General features: G+C 43.9%; 1 protein-coding gene across 15 annotated transcripts in view; it reads right to left on the bottom strand.

Moving 5' to 3' along the window:
- LOC120738381 (RNA binding protein fox-1 homolog 3-like) overlaps window positions 1–20,725 on the bottom strand; it is a 419,925-nt gene that overhangs the window by 189,953 nt on the left and 209,247 nt on the right. For 14 of the 15 annotated variants that reach the window (XM_040039589.1, XM_040039625.1, XM_040039671.1 and 11 more), the window contains one exon: window positions 12,557–12,650. In XM_040039589.1, the coding sequence (XP_039895523.1) occupies window positions 12,557–12,650 (94 nt within the window). Of the gene's footprint in view, window positions 1–12,556; window positions 12,651–16,120; window positions 16,182–20,725 lie in introns of all 15 variants that reach the window. The other variant, XM_040039647.1, reaches the window with a different exon arrangement.

Raw genomic sequence — 20,725 nt, forward strand, 5'->3', positions numbered from 1 at the left:
TTTCTGCGAGCCCTTCAGTAACCCTGTGCAATTTCAAAACTCTGATCAACCCTCAGCTTATCGAGAAGCACTCGGAGCTAAAACGTGTGACACCGATGCAGATGTGCCAGTGATCCTCGCTCAAAAGGATGAGTGGGAGAGCAAATTTCACTGCAGAGCGTGCACAAAGACAAAGAGATCAGCGATAAGACAGAGAAGTGCACCCATATCGACTGCTGTCAGTTAGGAGCATGTTAAGGAGTGTATTAAGGATTAGAGGGGATTAGTCATATCAGATCACTAGAGGGTTATCAGTGGTCGCAGCTCCACAATGAAGAGCTCCCGGCCACTCCAAAACATGCAGCATGCCGTCCTCTTACAAGTCTTAATATTAACCCATTAAGCTGGACGATTTACGAGTTTGGAAAAACAATTAAGGCCCGTGATTTTTATTAGGAGCTTGATTGAGTGCCTCCTCCCCGGTGTCTCGACATTACCAAAGTTTACCCCCTCCAGAGAACAGGGGCCCGCTCCAAATATTACCGTGATTTAAGATGCAAAACCAACACACATTAAAACGGCTCAGAGCTTATTCCATGCTCGCTTCCACACAAAACCAATTTAGTTTCCATTGATCGCTTTTCAAGCAATTAGATTTCCATTGATGGAAAAAGTAGAGGCTGCTTGTATGAGACGGGGAGGGTCAGCGGTTGGGCACTGTGATTTGCACGTTTATTCAGGCCGTTTGACCACCTCCTCTAACCTCTGACAGATCCCTGGCTCCCTCCCTCCTTCCTTCCCCTCTACCCCTTCCTCATCCCCACCTTCCGGACAACAAATAATTCAGCCAGCATGAAAAAATGCCTGGCGTCAGATTATATATCCGTCTTTATTTCCGATATTGCCTCTTTGTTTCTGCAAACTTGGCTGATTTTCTAAATTGTGGAGTATTGACTGTTTCAGAGCCTGACCAAGCGAGTCTGATGTAACACATTGGAGGTAATGATATCCCAGCGACGGGAGAGGCAGTGGCTGGGGCAGCACTGGACGATGGCCAGGCCCTGTAACCATTAGTCTCCTCGGGAGCCGGAGTCTGTTCCGTTCCAGCGTGGCAGGGGCTCGCCATCAGCACAAACGGTAACCCAACTCAACCAGTGAAACCACCAGAACCCCTCCCGTGTGCCCACCACAGACAGAGATGCCATCGGGAATCACACGGCCAAGGTCATTCCTCGTCTTTCTGCAAAAATCTACGACATGCTTAATCCTAAACTGCCGCCCGGCCGACCGCTTTTAAAAGTGAACGATTACATATTCAAAATCCACCGCAGAGGTTAAAGGGTGAAAAGTAGATTCAAGGTATAAAATAGGAACACTGAATGCCATTAATGTGAAAGTAGGGAGTAATTCCCAGCATGCTCCCTGAGGAAATCCACCTATCGCCAAAGCCCGGGGATTTTGACAAATGCCTTTCTCAACACCAGCAAAGGAGACAAATGTTACATTTAAACAGAAATACTTAATTTCCGCTTTTGGTGACTTGCAGCAGATATCATTAATCAACAGAGGCCTACCACGCTCAGTGAGCCTGCTAAGAACCAGATGATCGCCTTCTCCCACTCAATCCATCAAGTATGATTGGAGAAAGAAAAGGTTCAAAAATTTTGAGTTGCACCCACGCAGGAAGAGTAATTACCCTTGTGCCAGTCGCCGAGGTGTTCCTGTGACACCTCGACCCTCTGTTTATCATGCACCAGATTACTCACGGGGGTGTCGGTGCGGCATGACAGAACCGGCACCTGCACCTACGTTCCCCTCACTCGCCGCGCCCCAGGGAGACAAACGTGACGTACAAGTGTCATATTACAACTTTTGACGAGGAAACTTATTTTGGGATCCAGGGAAAAAAACAAAGCGTAACTTCGCGTGTAGAGAAGATGCCGAGGTCCGGAATTTGAAGGGTGGCATCTCTGTTCCGTCATTAAAGACCAATCTGTTGATTTTTGTCATTATCTTGCAATGTCACATCAACCAATCGTTGTGCCTCAAGCATATTACTCACTGTCTACTTTAGGATGATATGCATTGAAGAAGATTTTTTATAAAGTGCTACGTGCAGCATTTTGAACATTAATGCATCTTTGTCAAAATAATTGTGATGCATTTGTTTACCTCACCATTATGGCCCGTGCCTCTAAAAGGGTTTGTGGTTCTAAAAGTTAAAACCGCAGTGCTCCCCAGTGCTGTTTGCAAAGTGTTGGGCTTTTTTCTTAACTCTTAACGGTAATTGATTAATCAAGCTCTGTGACTAGGAATGCAACTCTCGCCTCCCTGTTTGCATAACTGTTTAATAGTTAAAGTATAATAAATTAAGATACTGGAAAAATCTTACATTTACAAACAAATTATGGTCTGTCAAGAAATAAAAGCACTGATGTAGGTGGGGAAATACCTGTACTCTGACAGCTCTCCGGGGAAATTTACAGTGGTATAATAAAAATGGTAAATTTCCACAGCATTAATTCCAGCAGTGTGGGATTCTCACCACTCTGCTGCTCAGAGTTGCTGTTTTGAACAAACCTCGTCCTACTCACTATCTAATCAACACTGCAGATAAAAGTACAAATAAAATACTTCCTATGTATTCCTGTTCAGCGAGAGCTGGCGCAGAGAAATAGGTGTTAAAAAATAAAGCCGAAACAAAGATAAGAACAAAAAAAAAAAACAAGATGTATATCTGCCAACAGAGTAAACTGTGGTGAGGAATTTCAAACGTGTACTAGTGAAATCGTCGCCATGCAGGCTACGCTATGTGAACAGTATAGGTGGAATATACAAAAGCTTCAGCCCACATTGTAAAACATTAAAGAGACCTAATTCAATAAATTACCTATAAATATTCACTTGATCAAAAGTGGATGTTTAGTGCAATGCAAACACACGTGATACTGAATTTATAAGTGTGGGAGCTCTCAGCTTACATGTCTGTAACAGCATCTCAAAGCTTTTCTGCTTCATAAAGAAACTTTTTGTGGTAAGCAGATTTCCCCGAATCTAAGCTCAGTGGCACGCAGTTCAGGCTCATCATTTCACCAAAATATACAAAATTCTGTGTTAGGACAACATTGTTTAAGCTGATGTTAATATCATTTAATGACTTTAATGCAAATGAGTTTTATTTCCTGCTCCAGGAAGCCGCTGTTTACTGTACACTCAATTAAATCCTCATCATACCAGGACAGCTTATGTATGCTTTTGTTAATAGAAGGTTAAGATGAAAATGGGGACAAAACACTAATGAGCTGCTGATTATGCACCAGACTCATATTCAGTAGGAAACAATGTATGGTTGAAATGCATGTCGCACCAAAACTAGGACTTTTTTTATTGTTTTAAATACAATTTTTTGTGTTTTCCAGAGTTGCAAGTAATTGGAAACACATAAATAAATGATACATGCACCAATTTTCTCAGGCACAGCCATCTGCTTTTAGTAATATCAGCTGCTTACATTTAAGGTGGTAATACCTCAGTATAGGTCTGCTGAAGGGAAAGTTTACCCAAACTCCCTCTGACCTGCGGCGGTATCTATCCATCTCGGCTGTGAAGACGTCCATGTTCTCTTTTATGTTTACTTTCATTAATTTCAAGATAAGGCAGAAATGATAGCTTAAAATCTGCTACATATACTCCTATAGGCCAAAAGAAAATCCTGTGACCTCCCCCTTCTTGTGCACTATATAAAAAAAAAAAAAAAGAACAGAGAATGGATTTTCGGTAAAACGGCAAAGCGGATTTGTTAAAATAAAAGATAAACAAACTTTGCGTTTCGTTTAAAATGGCAGAACATGAGGAAAGAGGCAATAACAGTAAAGCAAACAGGCTACTGCCTTTGCACCTCTGCTTCCTGCCTCCCTAGTGATACATGCCAGAGATAACAGCTTAATTTCAACCTCAGCACTTTTACTGCACTGTCCAAGGCATTCACTGCATCAATGTATCAATGTAGCGCCATGCTAGTCACTCTCCACTGCGACAACTCACAATTTTTCTATGATGGAAGCTTTCAGAAAAGTGCCACGATTTAGCTCACACACCAGCCGCCCTCCTCTGATGGCTTTGGTCTTTGGAGACTCTGCTGGCTGTTTGTTTCTCTGAGAACAGGTCACAGGGCAGACTTTTGATTGAATCCCCCACACTGTGACGAGTGAAGGGGGCGGAATCGTTCTTGATTTTGCTGCAGAAGCTCTTCCCTCTGCAAAACATTTCCTCCTTCACTTTGAAAAGCAGGTGCTGGAGCCACTTCAACACTGAGAGGGGAAAAAAATAACAACAGAACAAAACACACACACACAGACACACACACAGTATCGTGTTTTCATATCTTTGTGGGGACATCTAATACCCTAAACCTAACCCTAACACAACCTATTTATAACCCTATAACACAGAAACCACATTTTGAGTCCAAAAAATGCCTTTAACTTGTGGGGACCGGGATTTTGTCCCCACAGGCCAGTTGGTCCCCACAAGCATGGTAAACTTTCAATTTTTGGACCCCACAAAGATATGTAAACACGTTCAAACACACACATCAAAGAAGCTGAAGACTCTTTATGTGAAGAGCTCCAGTGAGCGAGTTCAGTGTAGAAGAGGAAATGCTTCGCACTTTTCCCCCCCCACATTTAATGACCAAGATCAGATCTACAAAATGATATATCGTGTACTTCAATCTAAGAAGAATGAATACTTGGAAAATGTTATTATATACACTTCAGCGAAAATGTTTCAGTTCTGAGTGAAATCATAAATGTTAGACAGCCGACTTCAAGGGTTTCGTTTTTTCTGAAATTTGAATCGATACTGGAAAAAAATTACACCTGTTTTTGGGCCACGCTGGTGTTGTTCATTTGAAGCGCTGCGCAGTCATAAGAGAGGATTTATAAAGAGGTTACACTGACGTGTCAGGTCCCGTATTTGCTCGCTTTAATCGCCGCACTACGTTCTGAGCTGTGGCTTCACCAAACCGGGCCTAAATAGATCACGTTCCGCGCAAATCCTCAATTCGCTTCCTCGTGCATCCGGTGTAGCGGGAGACTCCGTGCCACGCTGGCCGGGATTTCCTCCGAATGCCCAGCTTTGCGGAGCACTGACCCCGCGTGGCACCGGCGACATGGCGGGCATGCCAGACTGTGATTAATGCTGACATAGGATGCACCCTGGCTGCCTGGGGTGTTAAGGCCACCGTGGAAGAGGAGATCCACCATTGTCGGTGCGTCACGTTGAGAAAGCGGCCGCATCGCACACCGCCTCCGTCTGCAGGGGGCTGCAAAGGCCAGCGCTTAAAAGGGCAAACATGAATTGAATAGAGAATATGCTTTGTAGCACTTTTTTTGTCCTCCCATTGAAAAAATATTTGCTTACAGCAGCTGGATTGTTGTGAAATAGCAGGGTGCCATCTCAAAAACAGGAACACTTTTTCTTTTAAGCATCCATATATACGTATGACTAGACATGACAAGCTCTTTTCAGCGCTCATGTTTGCAGCACTTCGCTCATGCATCTTCACATGAGTAATGATCTAGCAACTTAAAAGTAATACAGCCATCTATACCCTCTCACACAGAGACAGCTCTGTGCAGGCATGTCTCCTGTTATCCATAGGGAGGGCAGAATGAAATGTGCTTTTTATCACGTGTCATGAACGCTCCTCATGCCTTCCCTCCCCCCTTTCATTCATATCCATGTTGAACCTCCCGTCAAAAAAATATTGGCAAATGTTGTAATTACGTGCCGAGGATCGGCGCCTCACATGGCTCGAGGCTGGGCGCAGTCCTGGGCCTGATATTTCAGCTTTATCATATTTTAGTTTTATTTGAGGACGGTGGCAGCACCGTGCCTCCAGTCAGCCATAATTGAAATGAGGGAAGGAAGATGTAGAGGCTGTGTGCCCCACTCCTTGTAATCAAGCCCTTAGTCCTGTGCGCTTCACCATTTTTCAAAGTGAAATATCCTCACAATCTTTATAGTAATACGCAGCGAATCCTCTTCATGCCTTAGCCCGTGGGTAATTAGGCATGAGAAAGTGTACTTTTTACATGCAGAGGAGCCGTGTGTTAGCAATGCCGGGGCCACAAACAGGGCCCGGGATGCTGCGAGTCCACCAAAGGTATTCGATTAAATTCAGGATAACGCACGTAACAGCGTAACAGCTGCTTTGTAACTAATTTATTGTGCTTTTTGCAGCAGGCGTGAGATCAGTATTCAACGAGCGATCCTATCTGTTTTCCCACATTCGCCGTGTGGGTTGCATGTGGGGCTCATGTGTTCGCAGCCGGATAGTGAAAAAGTGAAGCCGGGGGACTGATGGAGAAGTTGATGTATGATCCCTGGTGGCTGAGCTTGTTTGAAGCGTGGAGCCGGGCAGGTGATTCGGAGGCGCCGGCTCTTTAAACAGCGTAATGAGCCAGAGAGGATGCCCCCCCCCCCCCCACCCCAAAGACACACATACACACACACACCAGACGCCCCTCCTTCTCCCTCCATTATATCAGAATGTTATGAAGAGATTTGAATTTTTAGGAAATTCGGTTTCTGCATCCTGTTCATTTAAAGCTCCAGTGATCAGTTATTAGCAATTAAAATCAATCAGTATGAAAGGAAGTAGGTCCTCCAGCATGACGGCCCCACAGCTGTCACCACCCCCCCCGACTTTTAACCTCTTTCAGCCCCTCGTTTTGTTCAGTCTCCTTGTTAGTCAACTGATAATACATTGGAGCCACGTGTCAGTCAGTTTGCTGTGGAGTTTTTCTGCCCCCTAATGAAGAAAGCAGAAAAAAATCAGTTATTCCAGCTTTAAGTTCTGTGTCAATATTAAAGATAAAAAGGCCTAATACGCAACAAGACCCATGCACAATATATGAAAGGAGTGAGAAACGGCTCCTTTATTTCCACAGACACGGGTGCTCCGCTTCAGGTGAATGTGGCGTGATCAATTTTTGCATATTTATGAATATGATAAATATGATATCGATTTCACCCGCCCTACCCTCGCCTTATATTCCACTTACATTGCAGGTTTCACACAGATTAGATCCTTAGAGGGTCTTGTAACACTGCTCTCTACAAGGGCAGCAGTGCACTCCCACCAGTGTCTGATGACACTCTAACAGGTAAGTACACGGGAAACGGGGTGGAGGGGGCGGTGTCACGGCGTGGGCACAGAGCAAGACAAAACGAAAGCCGCTACACGTTTAGATAAAACGAAACAAAGGCCGAGTGAAACTGGTCCTCGTGTACGATTTACCGCGCATCTCTTCGCAAACACATTTCCTGCAAAGCTGAACATAACGGCGGCTTCAGCTCGGGGAAGAAACAAAGGCGAGGGGGCACGCGGGGGAGAGAGACGGGCTACGGGGCTTCTATGCGGCGTTTCATTGCTGCTGATAATATATAAATGCATGCACACATGGATGCTGCTCGTAAATGAATAAACACATACATCAATTTCAAAATCCAACACATTTGAATTTCAAATGCAGCGGTGCCTTTCTCTCCCTCTCCCTCTCTTTTTTACGATATGTCTCATTTCTCTTGTGGAGATATAAAAGGAGAGGGCTGAGAGGGAAAAATTAGAGGGGTGGGAGAACAAATGCTGTATGGAATTTGAGATTATGTATTTGGTTTGTGTGTTTCCCTCCTGTTTAAATCAAACATGTGGGGGCCGCGTAGCCCTGGGCTTGTTGCTGGTGACAGTTTCAGTGTTTCTAGACTTCTCTCCTCCCCCTTTTCAGCAGCAGTCCTGAATTGAGAAGCGGGGTGGAACGGGGTGTGGGCTTCTGGCGGAGGGTGAATTAAATAGTCACTCTCTCTCTCTCTCTCTCTCTCACTCTCCCCCCTTGCACTTTCTCTTTTTTTCAGTGGCGTTTAAAATCAATTCATTCAGTGGACTGCTGACACAGCCCGGCCCAGAGAGCCCAGGATTTATGGCTCCCTCTAATGGGCATGCTCTGAACCAAAGCCCTGCCGTCAGCACAATCCTGCCAGCCACCCATCCGCCCCGCTCCCTCACTCCATCTACCTTTTAAAGATGCAGGCATCCCTCCTCTTCCTTCCTCTGCTCCTCCTCCTCCTCCCCCCCTCTCCCCCTGCTCGCATCACCCCGATGCTGGCGGCAAAGAGGCCCTGCGAGCGCGCTCAGGATCCAACAAATTTATAACACGACGCAAACAACAGCATCTTCATTTTGTAACACTAGGGTGTTAAATGCCTTCTCTTTGTGCTTCACGGTGATTAATATCAGAGGAGTTTCTCTTCCAACAAGTGGTGCTTTCCAGAGCGGTGAATAATACCTTGCTAACTATTATTAGACATCTATTAATATCTGCAGTAGTTCCCATAGCAGCATTTTATTTATTTATTTATTTTTGGATAAAGAGGAGCACATATTTTTCTGTAATGCAGGCAGACATTTGGTGTGGTGATGACCGAAGAGCACTGTGATTACTCACCGTAAAAGCAGAGGATTTCTACTTCTCCAAAAGGAAGAAGAAATAAACATGTTCAGCCTCATTCTTTTCCTCCTTCTAATCATTAAAATCCAAGGAGATCTTATCTAACAAGTGGTGGCTCCCGGAGCAGTATATAACGTCTCTGCATCCATTATCTCGTCTGACTAGTGGCGCTACCTAAGGTCTTGTGAGTGTATATATATTCATGTATTCATAACCAAGTCTAGTCGTGTCACAGGATCTGAAACAATTTATGGCGCGGAGAAGAAAAAAAACATGATTGAAAACACTCGCCTGTGAACTCAGTCAGTGTAAAGGCATAAAAAAATGATCATGGCCCGAATTGCAATGACAACACCAAGTCGCTCCTGTGCACTTGATTCGAGTGAGTTGGCCAGTCTCTCGGCAGGAGGCTGTGCGCCGCTGCTTTGTGTTTATTTCTATGACAGTATGTCTGCGCGCACAAAATATGCCACGCCACTCTTGACCCCATTATATCCTCAGGCAACGTGGCAATTTGCAGACAAATACAGACCTTAACTTCAGCCCTGGAGCCTGCAACTTACATCCTTCTCCATATTCCAGCTCGGCTCCCGCAGCCTGTCAAGGCGTTATGGGCCCTGAATTAGCCTCCCATTACAGCAAGGCTCCAGCTTCCCCCTAAAGTTAACCATAACTGACCATTTGCCGTGGCTTCATTATAAAGCCATGCATGTAAAATCAAGTCGTGGTCCCTGGCCGTCACATTCGATTTCAAAATACAATCCCCAGCTCGCCCTCTCGGAATCTCCATCTTTCTCTCTTACTTAAGTTCAACCTTCTCCTTGTTTCATAAAATATGATCTGATTAAAATAGATTACACACCTTGTTAGCAGAGCGTTTCATATTTGATACAGTGTTGCTTTAAGATGGGCAACCTCCTTCATGATTCAAAGTGATTGTGGCCTTGTTCTCTGGCCTATTTGTTTAATAAGCTCTGCTACATCAGCGGGCCTTTTAAGTGAACACGCTCCCCTGCAGCAAAGGCAAAAGATCAATACCCACACCTGTAAAAAAAAACACACAAGAAATTTTTTTTAAAAACGAGGAATCACGGCGGCCAAGGATTTTCTCCTTCTAAGGAGTGGGAGGCCAGATAATAAGCAGCAATCCTGACTGTATGAGAGGAAACCCAAAACAGGAAGCAGCTTTTATGCGCTGACCTGTAGGGAGAGCTGCGGGTCAGCTGTGAAATATTCAGGCCCGATTAGCCCAACGCCGCTTAAACTAAAGCTTTCCGATCGTACGAGGTATGCAAATGGGATATTACAAACACAAAGAAGAAAGGCAGCGTCTTTGAGGGTAAATGAATTCATTATAATCCTCACCTCATCTGCTCGCTGATGGAAGACTTCTCGTGTAATCGCTGATGGGGGGAAACCTTCCACTGTACCCAGGGAGCTCAGATGTGGGAATAATACCGGGTCGGATCGCCTTAAAATGAAAATAATACTCCCCCATTTACCGTGAACAAAGTCCATGTAAGAGGGTATAATGTAATACTGTGCTTGAGGAATGTAATTATCATTTAGTGGGTCCGTGAGCTGTGTTTGACAGGGCCTGAACTGCATGAAAAACTCATTTTCATTTTTCTTATTATATCATGATTATATAAACATTCTTAACCAGTGGCCACAGCAGCAGCAAATTATTGCAAATTAGCCCCATATTGCCAGTTTTTAGCGGAGGCAAATGAACAAGCACTACAACTCCAGTGTTTATTCCATAAATCAGCCAAACGCAGCACCTGTTGAGAATGTAAATAGCTGAGGCTATTTGATTAAACTTGCATCAAAACATTTGAAGAGCTCTGCTCGTTTTTGGGGCTGTTTATCCTCCTGTTTTCATCTCCACGTTAAGTTTGTTCTCTCCGCCCACGCCCGCTGCAAGCCGAGTTTCGATGGGCGGTGATGGGGGAGACATAACACCCACCAGCTATACGTGGGGTCACGGGAGGTCCGTCATTACCGAGCCACAGTGGTGATCACGGCAATAATATAGAACTATAACCGAGCAATTAGACTAATGGAAAACGTCCCTATTTCTCCCGGTGTGCTGCAGCGAGACGCGCCGCATGCCCCGCGGGCCCCCCGCCGAGATGAGGCTGGAGATATGAAGTGGAGAGGAGGTAATGGCTGGGGCCCATTGATCCTCGCTGCCACCTGCTATATGGCTCCGCAGAGGACGGGCGAGGAAGCTGAGAGCTTCATCTGGGGAGAGATCACACCGACTCCTGGGCTCTCAGGCATATGGATAAGAGTCTTTTTCTAGTCTTCCGCTACTTAACCAGCGCACATCAGCACAATATGGCCGGATAGGGTAGAGTAGGACGCGCATACATACAGCCTTTATCGCAGTGAGAGAGCTTTCACACCGAAAGGGCGTGAAGCTGTTTCCTCAAACTCTGGAGTGTTTCGCCCCTGGAGTGAAGAAAGGTGACGACCGCTGAAATAAAAACCACAATAAGTGGCAAAGGTCTCGCTCTCCTTTTCTTTTTTGTCTGCACGCAGACGAGTTGTTGCTGCGCTGTAAAGCCACAAAATCATAACTCATAATTTGTGTTCGTGAACACGAATTCCAGCGCTTGTAATGTGATGGAGATGCAAAGGACGCCTGTAGCGCTCGCCTCCAAATACGAGGCCCCGTGTTAAAAAGCTGGAGTCGGGTACCAAAACAGGTTTTCTCTCTTAACAGCTGTCACAAAGGTAATTCCTTTTAATTAAAGTTAGGAAATAGGCTGCTAACACACTGCACCCAATCACAGTTTGCTTTGCCTCACCTTCAGCACCTGATGCCACTGAACTGGACCTCTCGACAGCCTTTGTCGGTGCCTTTGGGAGAGGTTTTATTGGAATGTGACGCTGACTTCTGTCTCCGAAAGGCAGCAACAAAGGCTCAGTGATGTGACAGTGGCTTTATCTATCTTTTATATACACAGCCTATTATATTTGTATATAATATGATCGCTCAGAGAGAAAGTCAGATAAAAGAGAAGCTCTTACTTTTTTCTCTCCCGCTGTGCACCACTCCGACATGCTGTTCATTTACCCGACGGACACAGCAGAGAGACGGAGAGAGCTGTTCCCGTGCAAGGTGAGCAAGACGTTGTTGTGAAGCAGGAGGACACTGTGCAGATTTGTTTTGCTAGGTCTTGCAAGTAGGAGCTAAATCTCTAAAGTTACAAAGTTAGCGACAGCGCAGTGAACTAAAACGTGGTGATCGCAGCTGTGAGCGAGAGGGGCGTCGAGATGGTTTATAAATAAAAAACAAATACCTACAATATTAATAAATGCCCTAATTCAAACTGACTGGTCAGGATTGGCATAGCAGACAGAGTGGCATTAAACAGGGACTTGTGACCCCCACCCAAGCTGGACTTTAATGCTGTACCACCCTGGGAAACATTTCATTGCACTCCTGGTTGAATTTGAAGTGTGCTGCTTCCCTGAACATCCCCTGCTGCAGAGTGTGTGTGCTCCGATACACATGAAACCACATCCATGACCTACGTCACAGACCTCTAACAGCCCCCGGAGCACATGCATACATCACCGGGGCGATGTGAGCAGCTGTATCACTGGAGAGGTAATCCCAGTCCCTCTTCTCTAGTAGCTGAAAACATTGGAATTTTATCTGTCCCTTCACTTTAGTAAAGTGTGTTTTTAATCAACATCAGAATAAGATGCTTTAAAAAAAAAATGTCACAATGAAAATAAAGCACTGAAAGTGGTTTTTTTTTCCTATGGATCATTTTTGAAGACAATTTTTTAAAAATCTGGTTTCGATCTTTTAGCCTGTGAAGCTAAAAACAGGAGGAAAAAATCCAAAACTAGACAAAGAATGTGCAGCACGTTCACAGTGATGATGTTCACAACTTAAACCTCTGCTCAGGAAAAGCTGTGGATAAATTACCTCAGTGTAAACGCCACTTGGCTATAAGATAAGATTAAAAAAAAAAAAAAAGTCAACCAGAACACAACAGACCAACAGGAGGGGGGGTCCGAAGGGGGTTAGTTAAGAGTCTGACCTGCCCAGCTGGGGGTCTCCATGTACAGGTGAAGCCGGTCGGCCTGGAGCTGGGTCACTCGACTCGCTGCTGTTGGCACAGGTGCTGATGAATCCTGAAAATGGAGAAGAGAGGAAAGCTCCTATTAGAAAACAGAGTGCAGCAGCGAGAGGAGGTGATTCATTTAATTATGCGCTAATGAAACAGGGAACAGAATTCAGCCGTCTACTTTTACTACTTCATACTAAAGCTGTCACAATATCACACTTTTGCTTCACGGTGATCAAACATTTCACAATAACAACATCGGTGTGACGCGTGCAGAAAATCTGAAAAACACAGTGAAAGAAATCATGTTTGTAACAGCAGATTTTCATCCAAAATCCAAAAATATATCTTAAACATGAAGGCATGTTTCAGGTTAGTCCTAACATGACATGTGGAAGAAGACAGGTGTGCTACAAACACCTCAGCGATATTAACTTCGCCCATATGTCGACTACACCTGATGTACAGTGAACACTTACTTCACAAAGACATTTGGCTGGTAATATTTAGAGACTTTCACCTTTTTAGATAACATAATGGAAAAATTCACAGGGAAATACTTTTTTTCTTCAGGCCTGTAGAGCTGGATGGTTCTCACTGTGTGATGCTCAAAGAAAAAAAAATCCTTTGAAAACCTCAGCAGCGTTACTTTTTTTCAAAATCTACAAACCCTGTTGGGAGCAGTTTCACGCAGGAACTATTTTCTTTCTACCCAACTACACCCCCCAGCTATATTACTGTGCAGAAGGGGGCGTGCATTTAGCAGTGAGTCCAGGCTTGCACTTCTAACAGAATGTCAGGATGTAGATGGTGCACACCTTGGTTTAGCAGCAATGCAAACTAGCTGAACCCTTCATTTAGTTGCTGAATGCAATCGGTAAATAGTTCCTGCATGAAACGCCTCAAAACAAGGTTCACGAATTTTTACCAAGAAGCTCAGTTTCATGTTCGTTTTTGGTGCAAAATCAGGCCAGTGCCATCAGGCTCTATTATAACCTTTCTACAGTCTCCAAAACCAGCTAGATGCATATATGCTACTGCAACTGAACTGTCCATTTAATAGATAGTTAAAGGGACGTCTAGTTAGATGAGGAGAAGTGATTAGTTTGTCTCTGTGAAGGCTTAAATAAGCACCAAATCCTAGTAACACCTTAAAATAACTAATAAATAAGGAGCAATTTATTTGTTTGACACGTTCGCACAACTTCCACATAAAGACAATGATGTGTAGTTGTAGGGGCGTGAGCCACTGGAGCCGCTTCTTGACATTTCGTCCTGCTGCGTCCTGCAGCATCTCCAGCTAGCATGAGGTGCCAGATACAGTGAGGAAGTGCAAGTTTTTGTTTAGTCTCTTCACAGGCACAGTGGCACCAAACTTGACAACCTCACTGCAACAACAAGACTTCCAGCTGTTGCTCACCAGGAAGTAGTTATAGTGAAATCCATTTAAGTCGAGGTTTCTAAAGACGTCTCCTGTCACTCGCAATAAGTTGTGATGACGGCAGAAAGTAGCACTCTGAATTTAGCGATCAAAAAAAACAATGTCGCAATTACACCGAGTACGCTTGGTGCATCGTTTGCAGAGCTGGTATTAATCACCGGCGCTCGATGCTGTCAGACGTTACATCCCGTGTGTGTGAGATGCAGAGCCAATACACAAAGCATATATATCTGAATGTTCCTGCATGTTTGTGCCTCAGTGGGTGACTGTTCTCATGCAGCAGGAGGTTTTTCTGCTGACTTGTGTATCTTCGCAGGCCTCTGGTTGGCTGTTGCCCAGAAGCCCAGCCGGTGAACCGCAGAGAAACCGCATTGATTTCATCCCAGCAGAAATCCCTTCTCCTGGTTCCCGCCTCCCTACCCCGCCCAGCACCTGATTAAGCATTTGCAGGGAGCCATGCCAACACAATTTGTCATTTATCAAAAGTAATTAAAAGCAATTTCTTTTCTCTTGTTGATTGGGAATTGACTAATTGTTGAGTCAGTGAAAACGGGGGAATAAATAAAACAGGGAAGGATGAATTTTACATAAACTCGGAGGAAAACATAAACGCTGTAAAACGAGGGCCAGACATCTGGCTCTGTGATTTCTCTCTACATGATTATGGCTGCAAAACCGAAACAGTTGTTTAGCGCATTCAGATATACAGCCCATAGGCAGTAAATAATATATTAGAAACAGCATATTGACTAGCTGACTTAAAAGGGTGTTTTCACTTCATGTTGTGTGAACACAAGAGTGGGAGGAAAATACAAACACTGGTTGGTTATTTGTTAACAGGAAAAAAATGAAAAACGCTGCTCCCATTTGTGCCAAAAGAGATATTTGAGCCGGTAAATACCAACATCTCAGTCTCGGAGAACCCCCCAACCCCCACCCCAAAAAAAGGGACGAGACACAAGGTGGAGAGAGGCTGGAGCCATCCCACAGCAGAGGTTACAGTACATCTATCCAATGAAACCAAGCAATACCGTTTCAACATTATCGGTAACAACCTCTGAATGCACCATTACCTTCTATAAGGGCAGAATGAAATGTCAGAATTGATTCGAGAGGGGAGGGTTGAGATATAAGTGGGCAGCTAAGGTGGCCATTTTGTTTCAGCGGCCCTACTCGGTGTCCCTGGATCATTAGCGGACGGTAAGAAAGAGCTGGAAGAACATGAAGGAGGTGTGGGTGGCCATCGCACACATCTCTGGTGACAGCATATGAAAAAGCAACCAAAAACACACACACAAACACACACACACACACTGACATGGCGGGAATCAAAGGGGGAAAAACAGGCACGCGCGGAATCGCTGGGAGTCGTTTAAAATTTCGCACCACTTTGTAAATAACTTTAACTGCACAAATACCTGGTTTCGCTCCGGGAGGATGAAAAAATTTCCAGCCAACAATTTATTCCCTGCCAACAAATGGCGCCGTTGCTTCAATGAGACTATTTGAATATCCCTTTGAAGGCTGCAGATGGACAAGCAATGCTATCATTGCCTGGAAACACAGAAATAATTGGGCAACAGTGGAAGAAGCCTACATTCATGTCTCTGCTGAGACCCAGCTTGGAGTATCTAAATGAACCTCTCATTCTCCTGCCTTTTGTTTACGTTCCTATTTATCATAAAAACTCAATTACTTATGTTCCCCAACATGTATGGTTATTAATGTTCTAATTATGCTTTTCCCCTCTAATCTTTGCCTCGCAATTTGGGTGATGCATGTTTGAACAATGCACCGAGTCCCCTGGAAGTGAATGCTGAATTAGGACTATGTATGGTGACAAATTAAAGGGGAAAGCCGACATCCAGTGTCTTTTAAGGTGCTGGGGCACCACTCGCTGCCCGAACAGCTTCAGTGCACCTCTGCGTCGACTCCCCATGTTTCAGGTGTTTTACTGGGACGAGCACGTTCTTTCAAATGTGACGTGTCGTCTTCATCATTGCTTAATGCACTGCTCATGCCAGTACAGAGGCGTAACCTTTTACAAAAAGTATTTACCTATTTAACAAGATAAAGTGGATGAGATTAAGACATACCATTTGTGCTGTCTGTCTTCACTCTACATGGACATCTTCACCTTTCTGCAATCCTTCCTGGCTGAAGAATTGTAAAATGTTATTACTATTATAGTTAAATAAAGTCAAATCTACTATATTACCAAGTATAAGCTGAAAATGTAAAGTGCTGGAGAAATTTCTAAACAATTTCTTCAGGAAAAGAAGCAATAAAACACCATGAAAACACCTCACCACTCATAAAACAATATTATTGGGAAACTGTGCATAAAATATCAAAATAAAAATGATTGTTCTTCAGGAAAATGTTCCGCATCAGTATTAAATTGATTAATATTACTGCTGCACATTGAGCTAATCTTAAATACTTTATAGTCTGTTTAATGCCCAGCATCATATTCTATAAATCATGTGTTTGTAGTGGCTGTCCTGTGAGAGCCACATATCTAGGAAACACACAGTTGTTCCAAATCACAGGTCTCTTCAAACAGTACAGTAAAATAATAATTTAAAAAATCAGCTAAATTAAAAGGCTGGTTCAGTGTGTGACATGGTTAACTATTAATATCCACAGTGGATTCAAAATATAAATGAAAAATGAATGTGGAGTGTTAGCAAAGCAGCTGGGTAAACCTATTACACTCAGGTATCCTAGTAGATGCTAATCTGAAAGTGCTGCTGAGATTGCACCTGCTTAACTTGCCTGATTTATTAGCCCGGACATGGTCAGAGCTGCTGCCTCTCCATCATCGTCACAGCTTTCCTTATAAACGGAGTTATTAAAAAAAATCTCAAACTCAATCTTCTCTACATCATACATGTTAGCCAAAGCGGTTAACAAGGGGAAACTCCAAGGTTACGATGCTAAATCTCTGAAGCCTGTTCACTTGCAAATGCTAACTAGCGTTAGCTAATTGGCTAATGCTAATGTGTTAGCATACCAAGCACAAATCATAGCTAATCTCAGAGCAGTGAAAGCTGACCAGCAGCAGCTTGCTTCACACTCTGGTCTCGTCTCAAAGGTCAGAGGTTTATCCAAAACCACTGAAGGAAAAAACTACTAGCCTCCGAGTTTACTCAGCTCCAGTCACGGACACGCCCTCAAACCTGACAGAGCTGATTTCATGAGAATGAAATAAGCACAGCTTTCAGCAACAACATCCGACTGCGGCCACAGGCTGGCAGCAATGTAAAAGCTGGATTTACATATTAACTGACAGGCGAGGAGCTTGAAGTAGACAAATAGCTTTATTTCTAAAATACACATTTTAATATGTATTTTTAGGCAAGTACTGCTTGCCTTGCTTGTTCTAACTCAATGCCACAATTTGACTTAATGGAGTATTCTTCTAAATCAGCGGTCCCCAACCCCCGGGCCTCGGACCGGTACCGGCCGCGAGAGTTGAGGCTCAGGTGTGAAATGTATAGTTTTCAGGGTTTTTATCGGTTTTCAGCGTTATTTTGTTATCGTTTTTATCGTTTACTCGGTTTTCCTTGGTCTTTTCACATGTTTTATGAATACATTTTCTTTTTTTCGGTACCGGTACTAGTTTTATTTTGTTGTATTTATCCGCGACACCTTAAAGGCCGGTCCGTGAAAATATTGTCGGGCATAAACCGGTCCGTGGCGCAAACAAGGTTGGAGACCTCTGGTGTATAGTATGTATGTAAGATAAGTGCACCACACAAACATAATGGCATAAAAGAACCCCAGTACCGAAGCCAGACTGTTGATATTTGGTCAAACTGACTAGAATGAACTATACCTTGATGACAGTTACCAGCTAATTGTAGCTCTGCCAGACAGACAGGCTGTTAGTACAATTACTGAAAAGGCAGCCACATCATTTGTAAGATAATTGCTGCGGAAGGGAACCAGCAGCGTCCACTTTGGTGACTCAGACTAGCAGAGGTGAGGCTGACCGTAAAGCTAGTGGCTACAGCCTCCTGTGTTGCTATGCACCTATCAAAGTGACCCGACTTCAAACTCAAATAAACTCGAAGTTTCACTTGACCTCTATGAAATAATCTACAAAGGCTGAAACCATTCTTGTACCAGACTGAAAACTTTTGGAACCAGCCTCAAGTGGTCACCTGAGGAACTACAGCTTTCAGTGTTTCCGCATTAGCTTTATTTTCAACCCCACAGGCTGTGGGCAGGTCCCACAGTCATAAGAGGAAATGTTACATTTTTTCCATTGCGACCACGTTGATAAATAAAGCGCATCACACCAGCAGTAATGATTTTACTTTGCGCCAAAGTTCATAAAGCTGAGCGTGGTTGGCAGGAAACTAAGCTTTAAATGTCAGTCCACAATCTATGATTGGTAACCCATTCAACTGTGTTGGACTCGGCGAGTATGAAAGCCAAAAGGAACGATTCGCATAAATCTATCGCACTCATCAAACCCTTCAGTGACCTCTCGCGCCCTATGGATGGGAGTATTGTCATCCTTGAAGAGGCCATTCATTTCATCACTGGTTAAAAAGGAGATCACTCAGAGCAACTTTGTATTGACTTGAAGTGACCCTTCTGAGGGAGAAGTAGACCCAAAGCAACATGCCCGACAAAGAATAACAGAGCCGTCCGATCCCTGCGCTGTCGGGGTCACGGTTCATGTTTTTTCCTATAATTTGTCACTCCTGTGTATGTCCAATAACAAATCTTCTCCTGGGAGCGATCTGATGGAGACATAGAGACAGCTTGTGTTGGATTGTTTATACATGGGGATTTATTCCAGCTCAGCGAGCATGTGTGATTCCATCCAGCCTTTGTTCAACATAAAGCAGAAAGTTGACTAATCTCACCAGCAACAAAACAGATGTGCATTTGGAAAGAGACAAGAATGCACAAAAAAATAAATAATAAATGACTCCCAAAACAAAGCAAAGTACTTTTGGCTAGCTCTTCTTATTCTTCTTGTGAAAGGCTATAGGTATGACAGCTTTAGAGGTATGAAATAATGTCAGCGCGAGCCACGAGGAGCCCCTGCAGAGAGGCTGAGAGGGTCCTGTACTGCCTCAAGCAATAAGTGTTCTTCAAGGCTTTTCCTCAGAGCACTTTTACAAGAGCACAAATTAGGTGTAAGGAATGCCGGCGCTGGCGGCGCACCAAGCCAGCAAACAGAGAAAAGAGAAAAAATAAAATAAAAATAAATATATATATAAAAAAAAAAACGGGGTAGAAACTTGGATGACAGTGAAGAAACGGAGGGCGTCATAAAGTGCGGAAAATAAGCTCTCACTTTCAAACGTTTACAGCGGCTCAAATATCTGATGATACCTCTCATAGCTTTTAATCTTTAATGTGAAAAATTAATCATCCCATTCATTATTTTAATAGCTGTCATTTTTCTCTCCCCAAAGTGATGATTTATAACCATTAAGCCCTGCATAGGCTTGTGTGAGAGGGATTTATCGTAATGTTTGCACCAGGTAGCCTCCAACCATATTTCATTACTCTGACAAGCCATTAAAATGCCCTGGTGATTAAACAACAGCTCTGAGGTCAGTGTGTAAAGCTGTTTCTTTACCCATGCAGGAGCGCAGCCGTGCAGGCGGGGACCGCTAGCCTAACAAAGCCCCTTTCGCATCTGGTTCCCTCCAGACTGGCAATCGTACTTATAGATCTCTATCTGTTGTACTGTGCGAGGGCGACAGGGGCAGATGAGAATAATGTGCATGCACAGAAGCTACAATGAAATAAAGTTAAGAATGGGGCTATTACAGCGCTTTTCCTCCGTGGTTTGACACTGTGATAACTGTGCACTTACAGGAAAAACTCCTGCTTCAGATACTCCTATATCCATCTGTCTGCGGGGCTCACAGTGTTCCAGGAGTTATTTTTGTCTTGTCATTTATGCCTCTGGTCTACCCACTACTCCCTTCCACTGCTATTTCAGTTATTGTTTTCCCACTGATCCCACCATATATAGATTTGTCTAGTGCGCCCAGGGCGTGAGTGGCAGCTGAAGGAAAATACAAACAGAATTTAAATAAAGTTAGACCTTTGTGAGGTGAACACGGTTGGCGCATCATATGCACCGACTGCCTTTGAATATTAAAAAATGGGAATTTTGTGTCAGGAGTTCCCGTTTTCATTATCTCCAGTTTCCAGTCATGCGCGTAATGTGCCGACATGCCTCAGTCATTACTTCAAGCAGATTTGGGGTGCTCACTGTGAGCGTAGTTAAAACGTGAAAAAAGACAACCGTGTCACAAATGGGACATAGTTAAAAAAGTATTGTTGCTTCATTGCATTCTGGTCTACTGAATTCACCATCTGGAAATGGTATCATTGCCTCTTCCGCCCCAATTTCTGCCTGTTTTGTGTTGCCTGTGTGTGTGTGTGTGTGTGTGTGTGTGTGGCCGTGATATGGCCATTGTAGGAAATAAACCTTAGTGTTTCATTCTGAAGCAGCGATACCGACACCTGATGTTTCACTTCAGTGTTTTTAACAGATGATATCCCATCATTATTTAAAGGAATTACATTGGAACACACCACAACCACCACCGCACGAGGATGGCCTAAAGCGCAGGGACAATGCTGTTTTGTTAGCGGTTAAAAAGGGAAAGTGTCAGTTTTAGTGAACAGATGCATGTATGAACAGCAGGCCAGGGAGC

The sequence above is a fragment of the Simochromis diagramma genome, unplaced genomic scaffold (genome assembly GCF_900408965.1).
Source record: "Simochromis diagramma unplaced genomic scaffold, fSimDia1.1 OVJJ01000321.1, whole genome shotgun sequence".
Lineage (NCBI taxonomy): Eukaryota > Metazoa > Chordata > Actinopteri > Cichliformes > Cichlidae > Simochromis > Simochromis diagramma.